Raw genomic sequence first — 22,546 nt, 5'->3', positions numbered from 1 at the left:
AAAACTAGATTTAAATATAACATAAAACTGTAGGATATCTAAAAATTTCATTTTTAGGAGAAGAAGGATAGATACAATTGTTTTTCTCATCAGCTTATTTTCACCTCGGATGTCCTTTAAAGGAAACCTGAAGTGAGAGGGATATGGAGGCTGACATATTTATTTAATTTTTACCAATTCTAGTTGGCAGCTGGCAGCCCTGCTGATCCTCTGCCTATAATACTGTTAGCCACACGCCCTGAACAAGCATGCATAAATTCTGACTAAAATCTGACTGGATTAGTCACATGCTTGTTTCAGGTGTGTGATTCAGACACTACTAATGCCAGAATGAATAGCATCAGGGCAGCCAGGCAACCGATATTGTATAAAAGGAAATAAATATGGCAGCCTCCGTATGTCTCTCACTTCAGGTTTCTTCTAATTGGGTTCTCTGGTAAATTATGACTACTAGTATGTGCAGGGCCGGTTCGGTTCTAGACCTTTTGCGCCTGAGGCAAACTTGTGAGATGCCGCCACTCCCCCCCCCTCCGCAGTATAATAATAACCACCAAGAATGGGTAGCCTGGAGGGGTAGCAGGCAGGAAGGGGGGCAGAGGGCACAGTGACAAGGAAGGGGGATCGTCACTTCCTGCAATGCAGGCCACTGTACTGTAAGTGGACGGCATTGCAGGAAGTGACAAGAGTGGAATGCACGCTGGAACGCGGAAGAGGTGAGTCATCTCCGCCCGCTGCCTGATCAGGCTACGTTGCTGCGCTTAATAGCTGGAGGGGGAGCACAGATCGGGGGACCCAGGTGATGGGGTCCCCCTTGCCACTGTGCCCTCTGCCCCCCTTCCTGCCTGCTACCCCTCCAACTCGGCAGCCCTGCCCCACCCCCCACGGCCATGGGGGGTGCCGTCCCCCCTGACTTTGCCTCCTGAGGAACCCACCACCTCATGGGTGACCCGGCCCTGAGTGTGTGTTACAGACTGCCCAGCAAGCTCATGGTGAACCAGAACTCCTAGGAGTGTGTAAGGGGCTACAAAAGACCAAAAAGCCCTCTTACTAAAATGTTAAGCAAAACAAAAGTTTGCCTTCTTAACCGCCTCCCATCCGCCTAACGCAGGATGGTGGCGAGACAGCGGCTCTCTCTCAGGTCTCAGCGACGCCATGTGACCTCATCTCGCGAGGAGTGAGATTTGACGGGAGCTCGAGCTCCCGTTATTGTACACAGCGGGCCCCAGCGATCAGCCTGTCAGCTGCTGATCAGCGCTGGCAGGCTGTTTTTTTTTTTGTAGTATTTATATAGTGCTGACATGTTACGCAATGCTGTCGAGCGTATAGTCTCGTCACTAACTGTCCCTAAGAGGGGCTCACAATCTAATCTCTACCATAGTCATATGTCGATGTATGTATTGTGTAGTAATTGTATCGTAGTGTAGTGCCAATTTTGGGGGGAAGGGGGGGATTTTTTTTTCAAAAATTTAGGTCTTTTTGATAAAATGAAAAAATAGCAGCAGCAATCTAATACCACAAAAAGAAAGCTCTATTTGTGAGAAGAAAGGGAGGTAAAATTAATTTCAGTGCTAAGTTGTATGACCGAGCAAAAAACCGCTAAAGTTGTGAAGTGCCGAATTGTAAAAAATGGCCTAGTCACTACAGGGGGTGTAAGCCTGTGGTCCTCAAGAGGTTAAAACACCAAAGTATAATTTGCATATTTAGCAGTGATGCATTGTGGAAAACATCATAAGTTCACTCCAACCTGAATAATCGCAAATTCCTTCTGATTTCAGAAGGCAGACTTTTGTTTCACTAGTGTGTATGTGTAAAGGTCCCTTCTGTGTATGAGCTCTCTGCCCTCTATAGGTAGATATGAGCATCAGCACCTCGCAGCGACGTCAGTTCACCCCTCACCCATTTACTGCTGTGCAATACATACTGTGCGTGTAACGTGCATAATTCTCCTTCCTGCCTCTCCATCCAGGAACCATGCTGTACAGTCTGTCTAAGCTGCTCCCTGCTGCCAGCACTGCCAACTACCGCCATGTTGTGAGGGCACCGTTCACCCGTGCCACTCTGCGATGCCTCTCTGTAAGTAGTCATAAGGTGTACAGCAAAACTGTGAGAACTTACTGCTAGCCATATTATCGTTGTTTCATGTCTGCTCTTAGCGAAACTTTTCTTTACGCTTAGTTTACACCTGAATAAAAGAAAAACAGGCTGTTTTGCGCATCGGCAAGCAGCAGATAAACAATCATGTTGAAGGATACTAGGTTATGTATAGGCGGAGAAGGAAAAAAGGGCACAGGCAGCAAGTGGACTAAAAGGGCATAGCCATAGGCGCCAGTTCAAAATAGAGTTCTTTGGGTGCCAGAGCGGAAATTTGGGAGCCCAATATATAGCGAGCACTGATGCACTGCCCGCTATATATCAGGCATCGTGGGCACCCAAATGCTTCTATTTTGTATCGACGTCCACTTGCCGCATGCCCCCTTTTTAGGGCCCGAACAGCAAATCTTAGCAGTGGCATACTGGTAAGCTGCTGTCAGGCCGAACACCACACATGGTCATGTGACAGCCCAATGAATGAAGCGTTATTAGTATCAACCAGTAACTACCGGACTTCCTCTTTCCGCATCACGCGCCTTCCCACCCTGCTCTCCTTCTCAGCCAATTACCGCGCAACCTAACTCCACCGTTGCCAGCCAATTGCCATCAGGAAGAGAAGCTCCAGCAAGGTACATACGAGAATAAAGGCGTGGGTTAGTTTTAGACATGAGGGGGGGGGGGGGGGGGGTAAGGGTGAGGCGGCAGTGGGAGGGTTCTGTGTGAGAGTAGGGCTAGGTTTGGCTATAGTAAAATATCGGTATTTAATATCGATATTTTAAGTTTTTATTGTAAAATATCAGTATTTAATAACAGTGTTTTACTAACAACGTTACTGTGCGCCCTTTTTTCTCGTGCTTTTATCTGTATAGGATCCATGGGACTGTAGGCAACTCTGTTAGAACATACACATATTTCAACTTACGCATAGCTCCCAAATGTCCCACTTTTGAAGGGACAGCCCCTCTTTAGGAACCCAATCCCTCTTTCTTTCAAATGTTTGAAAAATGGGGGAGAAACCGAGAGCCCAATATGGTGCAGTATGTTAATATGGAGAGATCTGTTGTGAATAAATGTTATGATTATATTGACAAGGGTGGGTCGCCACAAAGGCAACCACTGGACAGGCCGGCGGGGAGAATTGTAACCTGACCACGCCCAGGTTTAAAAAGTCGCTCTCTGTAGATAGGAGAAAATGGGGATACACCCCTCCACCAAGGGTGGACTAGATAATATTGAAATACGATAACAGAGGCGCCAAGTAGAATAAAATTAGTTAATTGTTAAAAAGGGAGAAGTGGGTGGACTCACCTCCCTTCTGAAAAAAGGCCGGACAATGGACAGGTTACTTACAGTCTAAAGTAACATTTATTAGTCACTCCAAAAGTGCAACGCGTTTCACGGGTAACAGTCCCGCTTCTTCAGGCAAACGATTTTTGGAGGGAGCAAAATCAGGTCATGAACCAGGTAGAGCGCCTCTGTCACTTTTGGAGTTACTAATAAATGTTACTTTAGACTGTAAGTAACCTGTCCATTGTCCGGCCTTTTTTTCAGAAGTGAGGTGAGTCCACCCACTTCCCCCTTTTTTAACTAATTGTATTCTTCTTGGCGCCTCTGTTATCGTATTTCAATATTTCTTTCATACGTGTCCCTCTTTCAGGACTGATGCACAGATCCACTAGTTTGAAAACCAGTCCTCTGATTTAAGGTGGTTCTGAGTCACCATGACCTGTCTGGGTATTTATGTAGCCTAGAATGGAATTGCTGCATTTTATTGGTCAAATGCCAAACTCTATATATTTTCTATAAAATGTATTTCCACTCAAGATTATTTGCATCTCACTGTCCATGCCTGAAGCTAAGTGGTACCAGAAGGACTCCGCTTACAGCATTCCTGTGATCTGTTTCAGGTTGGGCACGCTGGTCTCAGTCACCGGCAGCGAGATTATGCCTTACCCAATGCCAGCTGGAGCCACAACATGCTGGGACTCTACAACAAGTTCATGGAACTCGGCAAGACGGGGAACTGGCAGAGGATTCCTTCCTACAAATCCACCGTCCATCCCGTGGAAGGTAAAGCTTGGAGACATGGTACTCACCTTGATCATATATCACGTTTGCTTACTAATACGCAACCTCCTAGTACAATGTCATAGTTAATGAAAACAACCTGTATACGGTAGATGCAAAACGTGAGTAAACTTTAACCGATAAGGGACAGCAGGCTCTATCCTCTTTAAAAGACAACTGAAGTTAGAGGGATATGGTGGCTGCCATATTTATTTCCTTTAAAGCAACACCAGTTGCCTGCAGGGCCGGATTTAGGCCAAGGCCACCTAGGCCATGGCCTAGGGCACCACAGTAGCAAGAGCACCAAAGCAGCAGGCTAAACTGGTGAAGCATTTGCTAAGGGGATTATACAAAGGGAGATCAGTGAGCGCCTGACCGCGGTACTCTGTTACTAGCTGCCTGTGCAGCAACCACCTTGCTCTCTGTGCACGTTTGCATTGTGGCCGGCGGCTATAGACTTGGGTAGCATTGGAGATGGAAACCAAAATTAAACGTATGCACTGGAGACGAGCGGAGAAATGAGCGACACAGATGGCTGCAGCGGTGTGAAGGTGAGCTGGCTACCTATACTGAGAGGAGGAGTGGGAAAGGGAGGGATTAAGGGAGTCATCTGGCTACCTATACTGGAGGGAAAGGGGGGAGGAATAATCTGGCTACCTATACTGGGTAGGGACCTGTACAGGGGAAAGAGATTGTGGAGAGCTTTGTAGGTTAGAGACGAAGCACCCTCATATATTTTAGCATATATAGCAATGGGAACATGACAGTAATCACCTACCCTGCTCTCTGTTTCATTCTTCTCTGCTAAATCTGCCTGTTAGCAGCTCTGATAAGAATCCCCGACAGCATTCAGTCTAGCTTTTCCCGGATTGATTATAGCTGAGTCAGTCTTCTGTGATGTCTTTTCAAGCCCAAGTCTGCCCCCTTGTGGCTCTGCTTTGCTGCTTCGAGGATAAATAGCAGCAAAGCAGAGCCACAAGGGGGCAGGCTTGGGCTTGAAAAGACATCACAGAAGACTGACTCGGCTATAATCATTCTTGGCAAAGCAAGACCGAATGCTCAGTCGGGGATTCTTATCAGGCCTGATAACAGGCAGATTTGGCAGAGAAGAATGAAACAGAGAGCAGGGTAGGTGTTTACTGTCATGTTCCCACTGATATATATAGTAAAATACATGAAGGTGCTTCGTCTCTGGTTCCCTTTTAGGGAAGGTCCAGGCTCCACAAAAAAACAAAATTCCCTTATCTGGGGCTTCCTCCAGCCCCTGGCAGCCGTCTTGTGCCCTCGCCGCAGCTCCGGTGGCTCCCATTGTCCTGCGCTGCAGAAGCCTACCTCGCCAGGTCGGCTTCCTGGTCGGCTCCTTGTGCGTTCCACGGCGTGGGTCACTTGGTCCGGCCAATGTCGTCAAAATTGTACCTGAATGATGTCGGCTGGACCACGTCACCCACGCTGTAGGAACGCGCAAGGAGCCAATCAGGAAGCCAACCTGGCGAGGTCGGCTTCTGCAGCACAGGACAACGGGAGCCACCAGAGCTGTGGAGAGGGCACAGGATGGCTGTCAGGGGCTGGAGGAAGCCCCAGGTAAGTGGATTTTGGTTTTTTTGGGAGCCTAGATTTATCCATTAAGAGTTTGAACTGGATCCTCTGGGTAATTGGCAGCCAATGGAGAGCTTGGCAGAGAGGACCAGCAGTGGAACAGTGAAGAGAGATGAATGAGATGGGCAGCTAAGTTCAGTACAGATTGGAGTGGAGCCAGTCGGTTAGTTGGTAGTCCTCAAAGTAGTATGTTACAATAGCCCAGACAATATACATAGTTTCTCGATATAGTTTTTCTTTAACTGGTACTGGCGACTTCTGCAGATATCCCCCTGGAGGCAGAAAGGGGAGTGACACGGATCTTCACCAGGAATTTGGATAAGGATGGAATTGGTTTTGAATACTGCATGTTCGTTAACAAGAATGAAAAGAGGACCGTCTGCATTTTACAACCTGGACCTTACCTGGAGGGCAATGCTGGGTGAGTATGTCTGTCATTGCATTTCAATTCTCATGCCGCCTGGCCCTGTCATCTGGTGTTTGTCGGCCATTTTGTCCCCTCTCATGTCCTTTCTTTTGATCAGCTACATACATGGTGGGGGCATTGCCACCATGATAGATGCCACAGCAGGAACCGGGATTATACAAAGCTGCGGAAGACTCATGACCGTCAGTCTGACCATCAACTACCGAACGTAAGTGCAGCATGATGGCTAGGTAGAGGCTGGAGATTACTGTATGGGTTGTGTGTTTAAGGGACGGCAGGATGCTGGGTGACCTGTGACCTTGGGATAGGTCGTATGGAAGGATGCTGGGTGACTTCCGACCATCGGATAGGTTGTATGGCAGGATGCTGGGTGACTTCCAACATTGGGATAGGTCATATAGCAGGACGCTGGGTGACCTCTGACCTTGGGATAAGTCGTATAGCAGGATGCTGGGTGACCTCTGACCTTGGGATAAGTCGTATAGCAGGATGCTGGGTGACTTCTGACCTTGGGATAGGTTGTATGGCAGGATGCTCGGAGACCTCTGATCTTGAGATAGGTTGTATGGCAGGATGCTCGGAGACCTCTGACCTTGGGATATGTTGTATGGCAGGATGCTCGGAGACCTCTGCCCTTGGGATAGGTGATATGGCAGGATGCTCGGAGACCTCTAACCTTGGGATAGGTGATATGGCAGGATGCTCGGAGACCTCTAACCTTGGGATAGGTTGTATGGCAGGATGCTTGATGACCTACGACCTTGGGATAGGTTGTATGGCAGGATGCTGGGTGACCTCTGACCTTGAGATAGGTTGTATGGCAGGATGATGGGTGACCGCCGACCTTGAGATAGGTTGTATGGCCTCTGACCTTGGGATAGGTCGTATGGCAGGATGCTGGGTGACCTCTGACCTTGGGATAGGTTGTATGGCAGGATGATGGGTGACCTCCGATCTTGGGATAGGTTGCATGGCAGGATGCTGGGTGACCTCTGACCTTGGGATAAGTCGTATAGCAGGATGCTGGGTGACCTCCGACCTTGAGATAGGTCATATAGCAGGATGCTGGGTGACCTCTGACCTTGGGATAGGTTGTATGGCAGGATGCTGGGTGACCTCTGACCTTGGGATAGGTTGTATAGCAGGATGCTGGGTGACCTCTGACCTTTCGAAAGGTTGTATGGCAGGATGATGCCTCTTCTGTTTCCTGTCCCTTCAGTCCACTTCCTGTGGGAGCCGCAGTCACCATAGACAGCCAAGTGGAGAAGGTAGAAGGCCGTAAAATATATTCCCGATGCCAGGTTCGCAGTTACGATGACACCGTGCTGTATGCTGAGGCCACTGGTGAGAGATAATGGCAAATGATCCATGCATGTCTCTGTGTTATAGAACTCACTGTAAAATGAGAACCTGGTTTTACTGACCTTTCATCCTTCTTCTGTTCTGTTATTCTACTTCCTGTCACTCCACCTCTTTCTGTCTCATCTACTTCCTGTTACGCCTTCTCTGTCTGTTCTATCTCCTTCCTCTCAACCACCCCTCAATCCCATGTCCTATCTCCTTCCTGTCACTCTTCCTCTGTCTGTCCTATCTCCTTCCTGTTACACCCCCTCTGTCTGTCCTATCTCCTTCCTGTTACACCCCCTCTGTCTGTGCTATCTCCTTCCTGTTACTCCCCCTATGTCTGTCCTATCACCTTCCTGTCACTCCTCCTCTGTTGTCCTATCACCTTCCTGTCACTCCTTGTCATCTGTCTGTCTCATCACAGTCCTGTCACTTCTCCTTTTCCTGTCTTGTCTCTTCTCCTCTGTCTGTCCCATCAAAATTCCCCTCTATCTCATTCATCTGTGCAATCCAGTCACCTTCTATGTTTGTCCTATCTCCTTCCTGTCACTCCTCCACTGTCTGTGCTATATCCTTCCTGTTACACCCCCTCTGTCTGTGCTATCTCCTTCCTGTTACTCCCCCTATGTCTGTCCTATCACCTTCCTGTCACTCCTCCTCTGTTGTCCTATCACCTTCCTGTCACTCCTTGTCATCTGTCTGTCTCATCACAGTCGAGATGGGAAGTTCGGATCTTTTCAATGATCCGGATGATTCGAATCGGATCATTGAAAAGATCCGGATCTTTGATCCGAATCTCGGATCATTTTACTACCGAAGCATTCGGGGGTTGAAATGACTAGCAGGACAGGAGAAGGGGAGGGGGGTGGACACACAGAGAAGGGGAGAAGATGCACAGAGGGCAGGGAAAGATAAGTGCAGCTGTTTAGTGCCCAGTGCAGTAGGATCATATTACGCTGAAATCACAGTGCCTGCAAAGTTACTGAGCTGTGCTGAGCTGAGCCAAAAGTTTCCCATGTGTTCACTCTGTGCACAACTACGGAACAGACAGCCTATAATGAGCAGCACGTTATAGCCAGTATGTGTGCTCTACACATATCTGGCAGTGGCACCCATGTACCCTCTACCTGTCTCCCTGCAAGGCTGGCTCCCCTGAGTCCCCTCCAACAGAGCGATCCATCTCTGCTCTGCTTCCAGGACCCCGCTGCCCGCTGAGAGGGGGCGTGTCGCTCCTGGCCCCGCCCCTTTTGCGATCCGAATCACTCATTTTGATGATTCGACTCACAAAATAGATTCGGATCAAAGATCCGAATCGTTCATGATCCGGACAACACTACTGTCACTTCTCCTTTTCCTGTTTTGTCTCTTCTCCTCTGTCTGTCCCATCAACAGTCCCCTCTATCTCATCCATCTGTGTAATCCAGTCACCTTCTACACAGTTTCCTTACTAGTCGTGTCACTCCCCCTCTGTCTTATCATTTCTCCTTAGTCCTGTCATTCCTCATTTGTCACTCTTACTTCTGTCAACCCCTCTATTACTCCTGTCATTCATATTGTGCTAGTCCCGGTACCCCTCCTTTGTGCAGTGTCTCGATTATCTTGTCAACCCTTTGCTATCAGTACTGTCACTTTTCCCATGTCAGTCCTGCCTGTCTTCCACCCTTCCCCTTGTCACTCAGACTATCTGTCAGCTCAGGTACTGATACCGGTCATCCTTTTCTTTCACCTTCTAGGTTTATTTGTTACGCTGAATCCCGGAGAAGAAGAAGCCAATACAGGCTGAAATTCAAACACAGCCCATGTTCACTTGGTAACAGTATGCCCATAATATCCATGAGATTGCTGGCGGCACAAGAGCCTCAATTCACTAAGCATTATCGCATTCTGTAATGCAGAAAACAGCTGATTTTACCGATCGCCTTCCCTAATTCTAATTTACTAAACTTATTACCGCAAAAGGAAAATTACCGACTTGTGCATTAAATACCTCAAGAGTCAAGAAATGTCAAGAAATAGCAATTCACAACGATAACACATTCAGTAAATCAAGCAAAAGTGTTTGGTATTTACCTCCAGCTCTGACCAGCCGGTAACTCACAAGCAGACAGCCAATAGGGGGAACCAGGAAGTTGATAGGGAGAGCCACACAGTCCTGCCTCTTACTCCATTTGGCCCGATACTCTGGTGGGTGGGGCTTCAGAACGCAGAGCAGGGGAAGGAGACATTTTAAAAATGCTTTTTTTGTATCCCTTTTGATGTGCATATCTGTATACTGTTATACAGAAGAGCTCCCTCTAGTGGCTGTAGCACATCTAAAGGGATGCCAGGGATGCACTGGACAGAAAAGCCCTGACTCATGCGCACCACTTGTGAGAAGACTCCCAGCTTCCTGCCTGACCTGCTCCATAGCTCGCGAGACTTACCGAGCAGGGCTTTGTGAATTGAAGCATGTTTATTCAGTAAATGAATGAACTTCTACCGCTTGTGGGAAATTTTAAATGACAATATTTTACCAAACTACCCTTAAAGAGAGTCTGAAGCGAGAATAGATCTCGCTTCAGACCTCATATATAGCAGGGGCACGTGTGCCCCTGCTAAACCGCCGCTATCCCGCGGCTTAACGGGGGTCCCTGATCCCCCAAATCCCCTCCGTAATGCGGGGGAGCTCTTCCTGGTTGGGGCAGGGCTAACCGCCGCAGCCCTGCCCTACGCGCGTCTGTCAGCGCGTATCTCCGCCTCTCCCCCGCCCCTCTCAGTCTTCCTTCACTGAGAGGGGCGGGGGAGAGGCGGCGATACGCGTCTGATAGACGTGACTGGAGGCAGGGCTGCAGCCGTTAGCCCTGCCTCCAGGAGCGACCAGGTCTGCGACCAAGTGTCGCAGTGGGGGGTTTGGGGGTGAAGGGACCCCCGTTTAGCGGCGCTATAGCGGCAGTTTAGCAGGGGCACACGTGCCCCTGCTAACTATGAGCTCTGAAGCGAGATTTAATCTCGCTTCAGAGTCTCTTTAAGGGGCCCATGCACTCAGCCGATTTTCAGCCGATCGATCGGTCAATTTGCGGCTGATTTCAATCGATCTGACATGTTGAAAAATTTAGGCTTATCTCTTGAGATGGCTTATCATTTTGCATTGGACCTAATGGAAATCTGATGGCAACAAAATGCCATCAGATCGATTTTCAATAGATTTCATACTGAAATCTAATGGAAATCTGTTCCTAGTAAAAAATGTTCCTAAACACATCAGATAGATCAGAAAATCTACTGATGTTCTATCTGCTGCTAATCTAACGAGTGTATGGCTACCTTTAGTGAATTGAGGCCATAGAGGGAAAACCCTGGCCTGAACAGCTATTAATTATCTATATTTATAAAGTCAGGCGTGTGTATGTGTGTATATGTGCTGCCATCATTCAAAAATGCCTTAACTGATTTCAACAAAACTTGGTATACAGATCCCTTACTACCTGCGATGATATGTCTTGCGTCCCCCCTGCACACCTGGGCAAAACAAGAAACAGCCAATCAGGTTTCACCCATCCACGTCAGTGGGAGAATTAAAAATACTGCCATTGTCACAGTAATAAAGCCAGAGTCCCCAAACTTGGCACAGTTGGTCACTTGGTGACTGAGGTTAAAAATCCAGGTAAAGTGGGCGGAGCATAATACAGCCAATCATATTTCAGCCATTCATCTTACATGAGAAAATGTAAACTGCCGCCATACTTACACTGTTAAAGGCAGGGTTCTCAAACTTGGCACAGCTGGTCACTGGGTGACTGGGATTAATATTCAGGGAAGTGGGTGGAGCCTACAACAGCCAATCCAAATGTACCTATTGAGTCTCAAGGGGAATATTTCAATTGCTGCTATTCTTCCTCTGTTAATGGCAGAGGCCTCAAGCCTGCTACAGTCAATCATTGGGTGTCTGGGGTTCAAATTCAGAAAAAAGGGAAAGAGCCACAAACAGCCAATCAGATTTCTTTGTTTGATTTAAATAAAAAAAAATTCATACTGCTTCCATTCTCACATTATTCATGTCAAGGACCCCGAAAGCTCACGAACCTGGTCATTGAGTGACTGTGTGTAAAGGTTAGAAAAAGTGGGCGGAGCCAACAACACTCAAATACATACCCGGGCAACGCCGAGTGTTGAGTTAGTAATAAATAAATAGAAAGAAATAATAAAAAAACCACAGTTAAATGTGGCAAGAAATGGCTGTGATACTTAATTATTAAACTTTTAAGATAATACTTTAGTATTGATATAAACTAAACTGTTAAATTGTGTTGTTATTCAGACACTACAGCAGCCAAATAGATGAGCAGGGCTGCCAAGCAACTGGTATTGTTTAAAAGTAAATAAATATGGCAGCCTCCATATGCCTCTTACTTTAGTTGTCTTTTAATGACGGTAATATATAATGCACAGTATCTGCTTATAATGGTTTTCCTTCAGGCTGCCACAATCCTCAGGGGGGAACCCTAAAGTGGTTCTGTGACCCTTTAAAGGGAACCTTAACTAAACGGGGGGGTAAAGAGTTTTACTTACCTGAGGCTATTACCAGCCCCCTGCAGCAGTCCTGTGCCCTCGGCGCCTCTCTGGAATCCTCAGGTCCCCCGCTGTCACTTAGTTTCGTTTTTGACGACTCACCAGTCGCCGGCCGCCATGCGTATTATTGGACGCATTCACCAATGCAATTAGCGCTATTGCGGACCGCAACGCGTACAAAAATACGCGTTGCCGCATTCCGCACGCGTAGATATATAGATAGGTGAGTCGTTAAAAACGAAACTAAGGGACAGCGGGGGACCAGAGGATTCCAGAGCGGCGCCGAGGGCACAGGACTGCTGCAGGGGGCTGGTAATAGCCCCAGGTAAGTAAAACTCTTTACCCCCCGTTCAGTTAAGATTCCCTTTAAGTCTATGTATTTTATGTATTTTTGGAACTGCTCTACTCTGCCCGTGTGGCCCAGTCTCTGCCTGCATACCTGCTTAGTATTTTATTTCCAGCCCAGTTGGAAACTTACCATACTCCATGTTGGTCCACAGCAGTTTGTCCACGTGTGAATAACTTACATGTACTCCTTTCCTCTGTGAACATAAAAAGGGTTTGTATTAATAACAGCAGACTTGAATTGTAAATAAAGTTTTCAAATTTTGAAGGCAGTGCTGTATCCTTTTGTCAACTGAGTTTATCTGCATTTTGTTTGCTTATATTGTACTTGGCAACATCTCCTAAGCTGTGGCTGGATAGTGTACTGATTAAGGCGGGCTCTGCCTCTGACACAGATCAGAGCAGGGGCGTAGCTAAGGGTGGACAAGAGGGAACATTTGTCCCTGGGCGCAACACTGTGAGGGCTATATAAACAGCATTTGTGCATTTGGCTCCACCCATGACCATGCCCACATTTTGATGCGTGGTCTTCTATGGAGGAGGATGAGTGAGCAGCAAGAGCTTCTTTTGAAATGAGACATCCTTTTTTCCTTCACTCAGAGCTGAATTATTGCAAATACCTTCTGTGCCGTTTCACACTGAGGTGATGCGGTAAAATTACAGCATCCCACCGCAGCCTAATGCTAATCTATGGTGGAGTTCACACTCCCCACATTACGGTACACTGCACCAGAAGTCCCCTATCTAACGTGCTTCCAAACTTACTAGCGCACGGGTCCTGCAGCGATCTGCATTGGGCCGGAAGTCACGTAAGTCTATGGTAAAGCGCACACTTTTTAAAACCTGCCACAATTATCTGCGTCACGCATGCGCGGAAGTGTATTTTAGACATACGCTTTTGTGCTTGTCATCAATTGCCAAACAGGAAGTGAGCGTCACTACCTGCTTGGCCGGATGCCAGACGGGGAATACCGCATAATAACGCGGTATTCCCCAAAGGCCGGTTTCTGCCGGTGCAGTACGGCTGCGGCACCATCAATATGCAGTGCGAAGCCGGCCTAAGTATTAAAGGACCACTACAGCAAAATAAAGTTAGAATTTATAGCTGGCTAATCTATACTGCGGGCACTTACACATGGCTCCACGGAGGGAGGGGGGGTGATTTTTACACCCTCGCCCTGGGTGCAGTTTAGCCTAGAATCTGCCCTGCGCCTCACCAGCGATTCCAGCGCGGAGCGCAGACAAACTCTCCGCCATGCGGCTCCTCCTAGTGACGGCTTCTGCTGATTGTGTCATCAGCAGAAGCCGTCACTAGGGGAGCAGCGCTGCAGATGAGAGGTCTGCGCTCGGCGCTGGAATCGCTCGTGAGTTGAGCCATGCTGCCTCTAATGGATTTTACACGGGGGAGCAGAGGAGACATGCCTGGGACCACAGAGCAGGACAAGGCAGGGAGTCCCTGACGAGGCTAGTCGGGGGTTCGTATCAGCAGGCGATCGGAAGTCGGGGATGGGAATATAGGACACATGGACTTTTTCTAACCATTTTTGGGGAGAAAAAGTGTGTCTTATATTCCAAAAAATACGGTAATTACTTAAGGAGAGGGAAGGCTCTAGGACCTACTGTATAAAGCCTGCTGCCTGCCTCTCTGTTCCTTTCATGGTCCCCTCGTTCCAGCATTGTCTCACCTATTCAAATCAGGAGGTTTTGAAAGTCTAAGGGAGCTTGAATGCTTCCAAAGACCGGCGGCTCAGTACTGCACATGTGCAAGTGCACAAGAGAGCGCACTCATGTATGCGCACTACGGAGCCACCCGTCTTTGGAAGTACTTGGGCTCCAGAAGACTTCCCGAAGCCTCCCGCAGTGGCAGACAGCAATCTTTGACTCATCGGTCGGAAACTGCTAGCATAGGGACAGCGCTGGAATGAGGGGACCAGGAGAGGAATGGAAAGGCTCTATAGGACCCAGAGCCTTCCCCTCCTTAGGTAAGTATACGTTTTTTTTTTATTTTAAAGAACCACTCTGGTGAAAAAAGTAAGCAGTTAAAATCTGAACTGACAGGCTTTGGACTAGTCCATCTCCTCGAGGTGGATTCTCAGGGTTTTCTTTTGTTATCCAAGTATTTCCTGAACGGCAGTTTAACTGCCAAAATAGTAAGATACCAGTCAGCCTCTCTACCCACTTTTGTCAGTTAGACTTAGCTACGGTGACCATACGTCCCGCTTTATCCGGGACAGGTCCCGGATTCGGACTGCAGGTGAGTAAATTCCTTTTTTTGCAGGTGAAATGTTGCCAACTGTGTTATTTTCTGCTGAAATATTGCCCAAACTGAATTTGTTTTCTAGCTTAGAAGAATGTAAAAAAGAAAGGACCGAGAGCCCAATATAGTGTAGTATGTTAAGTAAAGGAAAATGACAAAACTATTACGAGTATTATACTCACAAGTCTAGGTTACCACAAAGGCAACCACTGGATGTGCAGGTGGGGAGAATTATGACCTGACCCCACTCAGGTATTAAGAAGTCGCTCTCCGTAGATAGAAGTGGGGATATACCCCTCCACCAGGGGTGGACTAGATCAAAGAATAACTGATGGTAACAGAGGCGCCAATTTAGAGTAAAATGATTTAAAAACCGTTTAAAAGGAGGGGGGTTGGTGGTTACCACCCTCAGATATATAATGACCAGCCAATTAGTGGTTATACATAAATAATAAAATTTATTATAAGTTCTCCAGGCATGCAACGCGTTTCACGGGTCAAGAGCCCGCTTCATCAGGCAATCAGTGTTGGAGATACACTAAGATACAAAGACAAAAATAAAAAGAGCATACGATATATCAAAGAATGCTGGGTACACAAAAGGTACATAGATCCTAAATAATCGAAGATCTATAAGTTATATTACAAAGGATCATCACATAGGACAATATAGCCCCATTTATATCACGAACAGACTAGTATATATATCCAACTGGAATCTAAGACGAGTAATAACATAAACATGAGATGGTTAAAGCATTACATCATTATCATAGGTACAGATTAAATATAAATAAAATCTGCCAGAGTGTAAAGCAATTGTATGGGTGAGTGAACTCCCCTAATAGGTGTACAATATAGCGTGGTTGTACTGCTACAATATTAGACACTGGTCTGGAGCACGTGTTACAAAGAACCTCATGCTCCCCAATCAGCGCTGATATACGAGAAACATGTAAGCATTATGGTAAACAGGTAGTGTGTACTCACCAGGACTGTGTCACTCAAGAGGCCCAGCGCCAAATGTGAGGGGCTGCCGCCGCAGCTGAGTAGTTATATGGCCGTTATGCGCCAGCGTAAGTGTGTCAAATGCGGAAGAATCATCTCCAGCTACTTCCGGAAGCTGGGACTGACGTGTAGGCTGCGCAATGTGATGCTGACGTCACGTCGCAAGTTACGCTATACGGGAGGTGAAGGAAGGGCAGTGCATGCGCACTTGATAATTCATACTGCTGTCGCCATGTTAGTATAGGCAGCGGGGTGCCCGGTGGAGATTACTTAATATCTGACATATTTAAAGCACTGACCATAAACTAACTCTATGATTAAATGCATATAGGTACAAGAAATATTATATATTGTCCTGATAGTTATATGTTTGTTTTAAAACGTCGATGCTGACTATATATCCAATTGCTGCCATCTAGTGGTTGTTAATAATATAACATGCTAATATGGATAATGATGCTGTCTCATTGAAAAATAAAGATTGTATAAAAATTCCATGGAAAGTGAAGGGTATAAAATGTAGAAGTGGGAAATAGATGGGGGTAAAAGGGGAGGGGAAGATGGAAAAGGAAAAAGGGAAAGGGTAGGGGACAAGGGAACAAAAGGAAAAATTTAGGAAGGACAATCCAGTTCATCTCATATGTCATATAGTATACAAAAAGTACATGAAATATAAAAAACTGATTGCTGTATAATCATAAAAAACACAACCGTATTCATAACTATATTAATAACTGATTGCTGTAACATCATCATTAAAAAGAGTTGTCATTAGAATTAGTAGGAATTAATAATTGCCATAACCTAAAAAATAGGGGAAACGATAAAAGAGAGGACTGTAATTATAAAAAAGGTTGATACAATTAAAATAATTTTTCTAATACTTCATTCATGCCCTCAGGAGCCAGAGTCCTGAGTGTTTGTATCCAGAACATCTCTTTGTTCTTCAAGACCTCAAAAGTGCTATTAAGTGACTGAATAGACTCTATTAAGGTGATGGTGAGTGACTGGGGATCACCATTGTGATGGGTGCTGAAGTGTTTGGAGACGCTATGTAGGGGATAGTGTTTCAGTATGTTCCTTTTATGTTGTCCTATCCGACTCCGAACCAGTTGGGTGGTCCGACCAACATATTGTAAATGGCACGGGCAGGTGATAACGTAGATTACATTCCTTGAAGTGCAGTCTATGTGTTGTTTGATGCTGAATTCAGTGTTGGTAGTATTGGATGAGAACTTCCGAGTGGTTGTGACAAAAGGGCAGGCTTGACAACGTGAATGTTGACATGGAAAAGAGCCTGGGTTAGCTACAGTGGTAGTGTGGACTGTTGGAGGTTTAGTGTTTTTGAATTTGCTGGGTGCCAGTAACCCCCGCAGATTGGGGGCCCTTTTGAAAGTAAGGGATGGTGTTTTGGGTATTGATGGTTTGAGATAAGGGTCTTGGGCCAATATTTCCCATCTGTTCTTTAGGATGGAGCGAATTTGGCTATGTTGGCTACTGTAGCCAGTGATGAATCTTGGAAATGAACTTACAGTAGCTGAATGATCAGTAGTGGTAGTGGTTGCGGGGGTCTTGGTTGCTTTATGTTTGGCGTCTTTTATGAGTTTTTTCGGGTATCCACGTTCAGTGAATTTTCTAGTAAGAATCTGGGACTGTGTATGAAAATCTGAGAGTTCTGTGCAATTCCGAAATATTCTCTTGTATTGGCAATAGGGAGTATTAGTTGTCCAGGGTCGATGATGGAAACTGTCAAAGTGTATAAAGTTATTAGCATCAACCTTCTTGAAGTATGTTTTTGTTTTTATCATATTGTCAGTGGAGTAAAGGACCAAGTCGAGAAACTCTATTGAATTGGGATGGTGTTGGGAGGTGAATGAGAGACCAGCCGGGTTATCATTAAGGAATTCAAGAAATTTCGGAATATCTGTATGATCGCCCTTCCAGATAAAGATGAGGTCATCAATGTACCTCTTATAGAAGATGATATTCTCTGTAAAAGGGTGTGGGTTATGGAATTTCAGTAATTCTAAGAAGCCCATTGAAAGATTAGCATAAGAAGGGGCAAAGGAGCTCCCCATAGCTGTACCGGTAGTTTGATGATAAAAGTTGTCCATAAAAGAAAAAATATTATGATGTAGAATAAACTCGGCACATTGATTGATGAATTGCTGTTGTATTATGGGCATATCTGGATTGGTGGACAAGAAAAACTGAAGTGAGTGAAGACCAAAGGAATGTGGAATATTGGTATACAGAGCGGATACGTCACAAGTGAGCCAACAGTAGTCTGGATCCCATGAAACCGGTTTAAGTAGATCTATGAGGTGTTGAGAATCTTTTAAATAAGAGGGTAGTGTTTGTACTAACGGTTGTAAGTGTTTATCGACAAATTTGGATAAATTACTAGTGATGGACTCCATGCCGGAGATTATTGGTCTACCGGGGGGGGTTTGTAATGCTTTATGTATTTTAGGGAGATAGTAAAAGAATGGTGTTTTCGGATGATAATTGATGATGAAGTTACGTTCATTCTTTGTAATGATACCATTTGAGAAAGCTTCATTGATGAATCGTTTTAGAGTGGTGTTAAATTCAGGAGTGGGATCGGTAGTCAATCTGGCATAGTGTAAGGGATTGTCTAATAATCTGTTTGCTTCTTTTATGTAATCAGATTTATTAAGGATGACTATACCACCCCCCTTGTCAGCAGGTTTTATGATGATGTCGTGGTTACGTCTAAGGGTTTGGAGGGCTTGTTGTTCAGGTCTGGAGAGGTTGGATGTGGTGGTATTGGTGTCCAGTTTTAATTTCTGTAAATCATTTAATACTAAGGTGTAAAAGGTTTCAATGAGATTCCCTTTGGAGGCAGTCGGGTAGAATCTCGACCTCCCTTTTAGCTGTGTAGAGATGAATTTTTCGGTCTCAATTTCATTTTTATTAACTGTGCAGATTGGCAATGCATCGTTATTGGTCAAAATGAGAGTGTTGGTCGAATTTGATAGAGATGATTGATGTTTTTTTATAGCGAAATGTCGCTTTAAGGTGAGCTTGCGGATAAATGAATTTAGTTCCACAAATAGCTTGGACATGTCAGATGAACTCGTGGGACAAAATGATAGGCCCTTTTCTAGAAGTTGGGTTTCGGAGTAGGACAAGGTATAATTAGATAAATTAAAAATGCAACGGATTTGTGTCATTGAGTCTGTGTTAATTGAATTGGGGATGATGGGCGGTTTCTTTTTTCTTTTCCCTCTGCATCCCCTTTTTCTGATTCTGCTAGTGGTCTTTTGTGAGTTAGTTTGGGTTGGAGGATGACTCTGGATGCCGTCGGACTCGGTAATGGCATCATTAATGTGTTCTGTGTGAAGGAGAGGGGTAAATCTAAAAAAGAAGATGATGTAAGGTTGAGGAGGGAGTTATTTTGACTAGTGGTGGTGCACTGTTGTTGTTTAATGATGGGTCTGAAATAACTGGTGAGCGCACCTGTTTTGGTATGGAGGACGGAATTTTGTGTATTGGAAGAAATAGGTGAAGTTGGTTGGGTCTCATGTGTGCTGATTTGTGAAAGGCCCAAAATGTCTTCTATATGTGAGTGGTCCTCTGGATTAGTCTGGATAAGGTCAACAGGTGGTTCAAGGCTTGTTGTGGTGACAGATTCCTTGCTTTTGGTAGCTATTGTGTCCGAAGGGGCACTATTCAGAAAATTGCACACTGGAATCTGATTGGGCCTGAATTGGACTGTTTTTACACTAGAGGGGGTGGACTGAAGGTTCTTGGCTTGGGTTGGAACTGGAGTAGGGTTATGAGTATTACTTGAATTTTTGTGTTGTGGCTGAAACTTAACCATTTTATTGAACTTTTTTGGGTTGGTGGATGTCTGGTTGCGGTTAGATGGTTTGTTGATGATTTTATCTGAAAGTGTTTTTGTTAAGGCTGCTGAATGGGCAAAGCTGAAGATAGGTGTGGTGAGTGGAGGTTTGGCTATTGTGGTGGAAACCTTAGGTGTGACTAGCGGATTGAAATCCGGAGGTGGGAATAGAATTGGTGGAGGAAAGGGAGGGTAACGTGAAGGTGGTGGTGGTAAATTGAGACTCATGAGTGGGGGAGGGTGGTTGTGTGGTGTGGGGGTGTGAAAGGGTGGTCTAGGCTTCTCCTGTGGAAACCTTGTTTTCCGTTCTCTCTCCCTATGCTCTGCATAGGCTAATCGGTCTCGATTCAATTTTTTGAGTTTTATTTCTACTGTGTCTGCCTCGAATTTCTTTAAACGTGCAATTAGATTGGACATCAGGGGGTGATATAGTTTGTTTTTGAGGTGAAGAGACAGTTGTTCTTTATAATCACGAATAATGGGTTGAAGATCATCTATTATAGAGGTTCGCTTTTTAATTATTCTCTCCATCATTCCCCCTGTACAAGTTTCTAAATAAATGTACCAATCATCAGTGAATACAGGATCTTTAGGGAACGCAGTTAATGTTTTTATGCGTATACCGTCAGGGGATATTTTTTCATCTATATATGTCTGTTGCATCGCTATGTCAGCAATGTTGAAAAATTCATCTTTGAGTGCTTGTTCAAGTTTGTGGAATATGGGTTTTAAGTCGATATCAGGGATGTTGTTGTCTGGTGTGGTTCCTGGTGTATTCTCCTGGACCGGTAGTGACGGTGTGGCTCTGAACTGAACCAGCAAATGCTCCCTGTGGGTAGCTCGCATCTCTATGAAATCCATGTTAAAGGCTGCAATAGGGGATGCAGAGGGAAAAGAAAAAAGAAACCGCCCATCATCCCCAATTCAATTAACACAGACTCAATGACACAAATCCGTTGCATTTTTAATTTATCTAATTATACCTTGTCCTACTCCGAAACCCAACTTCTAGAAAAGGGCCTATCATTTTGTCCCACGAGTTCATCTGACATGTCCAAGCTATTTGTGGAACTAAATTCATTTATCCGCAAGCTCACCTTAAAGCGACATTTCGCTATAAAAAAACATCAATCATCTCTATCAAATTCGACCAACACTCTCATTTTGACCAATAACGATGCATTGCCAATCTGCACAGTTAATAAGAATGAAATTGAGACCGAAAAATTCATCTCTACACAGCTAAAAGGGAGGTCGAGATTCTACCCGACTGCCTCCAAAGGGAATCTCATTGAAACCTTTTACACCTTAGTATTAAATGATTTACAGAAATTAAAACTGGACACCAATACCACCACATCCAACCTCTCCAGACCTGAACAACAAGCCCTCCAAACCCTTAGACGTAACCACGACATCATCATAAAACCTGCTGACAAGGGGGGTGGTATAGTCATCCTTAATAAATCTGATTACATAAAAGAAGCAAACAGATTATTAGACAATCCCTTACACTATGCCAGATTGACTACCGATCCCACTCCTGAATTTAACACCACTCTAAAACGATTCATCAATGAAGCTTTCTCAAATGGTATCATTACAAAGAATGAACGTAACTTCATCATCAATTATCATCCGAAAACACCATTCTTTTACTATCTCCCTAAAATACATAAAGCATTACAAACCCCCCCCGGTAGACCAATAATCTCCGGCATGGAGTCCATCACTAGTAATTTATCCAAATTTGTCGATAAACACTTACAACCGTTAGTACAAACACTACCCTCTTATTTAAAAGATTCTCAACACCTCATAGATCTACTTAAACCCGTTTCATGGGATCCAGACTACTGTTGGCTCACTTGTGACGTATCCGCTCTGTATACCAATATTCCACATTCCTTTGGTCTTCACTCACTTCAGTTTTTCTTGTCCACCAATCCAGATATGCCCATAATACAACAGCAATTCATCAATCAATGTGCCGAGTTTATTCTACATCATAATATTTTTTCTTTTATGGACAACTTTTATCATCAAACTACCGGTACAGCTATGGGGAGCTCCTTTGCCCCTTCTTATGCTAATCTTTCAATGGGCTTCTTAGAATTACTGAAATTCCATAACCCACACCCTTTTACAGAGAATATCATCTTCTATAAGAGGTACATTGATGACCTCATCTTTATCTGGAAGGGCGATCATACAGATATTCCGAAATTTCTTGAATTCCTTAATGATAACCCGGCTGGTCTCTCATTCACCTCCCAACACCATCCCAATTCAATAGAGTTTCTCGACTTGGTCCTTTACTCCACTGACAATATGATAAAAACAAAAACATACTTCAAGAAGGTTGATGCTAATAACTTTATACACTTTGACAGTTTCCATCATCGACCCTGGACAACTAATACTCCCTATTGCCAATACAAGAGAATATTTCGGAATTGCACAGAACTCTCAGATTTTCATACACAGTCCCAGATTCTTACTAGAAAATTCACTGAACGTGGATACCCGAAAAAACTCATAAAAGACGCCAAACATAAAGCAACCAAGACCCCCGCAACCACTACCACTACTGATCATTCAGCTACTGTAAGTTCATTTCCAAGATTCATCACTGGCTACAGTAGCCAACATAGCCAAATTCGCTCCATCCTAAAGAACAGATGGGAAATATTGGCCCAAGACCCTTATCTCAAACCATCAATACCCAAAACACCATCCCTTACTTTCAAAAGGGCCCCCAATCTGCGGGGGTTACTGGCACCCAGCAAATTCAAAAACACTAAACCTCCAACAGTCCACACTACCACTGTAGCTAACCCAGGCTCTTTTCCATGTCAACATTCACGTTGTCAAGCCTGCCCTTTTGTCACAACCACTCGGAAGTTCTCATCCAATACTACCAACACTGAATTCAGCATCAAACAACACATAGACTGCACTTCAAGGAATGTAATCTACGTTATCACCTGCCCGT

At 45.1% G+C, this 22,546-nt stretch overlaps 1 protein-coding gene and 1 long non-coding RNA gene across 2 annotated transcripts in view; one reads left to right on the top strand and one right to left on the bottom strand.

Moving 5' to 3' along the window:
* The window catches only part of LOC137532162 (uncharacterized), a 243,484-nt gene extending 227,737 nt beyond the window's left edge, over positions 1 to 15,747 (bottom strand). The window contains exons 1-2 of the long non-coding RNA XR_011023871.1: positions 15,666 to 15,747; positions 12,552 to 12,615 (exon numbers count right to left, since the gene is read on the bottom strand). This is a non-coding gene — a long non-coding RNA (uncharacterized lncRNA). The remainder of the gene's footprint in view (positions 1 to 12,551; positions 12,616 to 15,665) is intronic.
* Positions 1,919 to 10,225, top strand: LOC137531538 (acyl-coenzyme A thioesterase THEM4-like). Its single transcript, XM_068251456.1, has 6 exons — positions 1,919 to 2,073; positions 3,999 to 4,161; positions 6,019 to 6,175; positions 6,279 to 6,389; positions 7,401 to 7,525; positions 9,259 to 10,225. Exons 1-6 carry the CDS (start codon positions 1,972 to 1,974, stop codon positions 9,306 to 9,308), a joined length of 708 nt encoding a protein of 235 aa, XP_068107557.1. The 5' UTR covers positions 1,919 to 1,971; the 3' UTR covers positions 9,309 to 10,225.
* Positions 15,748 to 22,546: the final 6,799 nt, after the last annotated feature.

The sequence above is a fragment of the Hyperolius riggenbachi genome, chromosome 9 (assembly GCF_040937935.1).
Source record: "Hyperolius riggenbachi isolate aHypRig1 chromosome 9, aHypRig1.pri, whole genome shotgun sequence".
Classification (NCBI taxonomy): domain Eukaryota; kingdom Metazoa; phylum Chordata; class Amphibia; order Anura; family Hyperoliidae; genus Hyperolius; species Hyperolius riggenbachi.
Note: the sequence above shows the minus strand (reverse complement) of the source record. Positions and strands in the feature narration are given on the sequence as shown.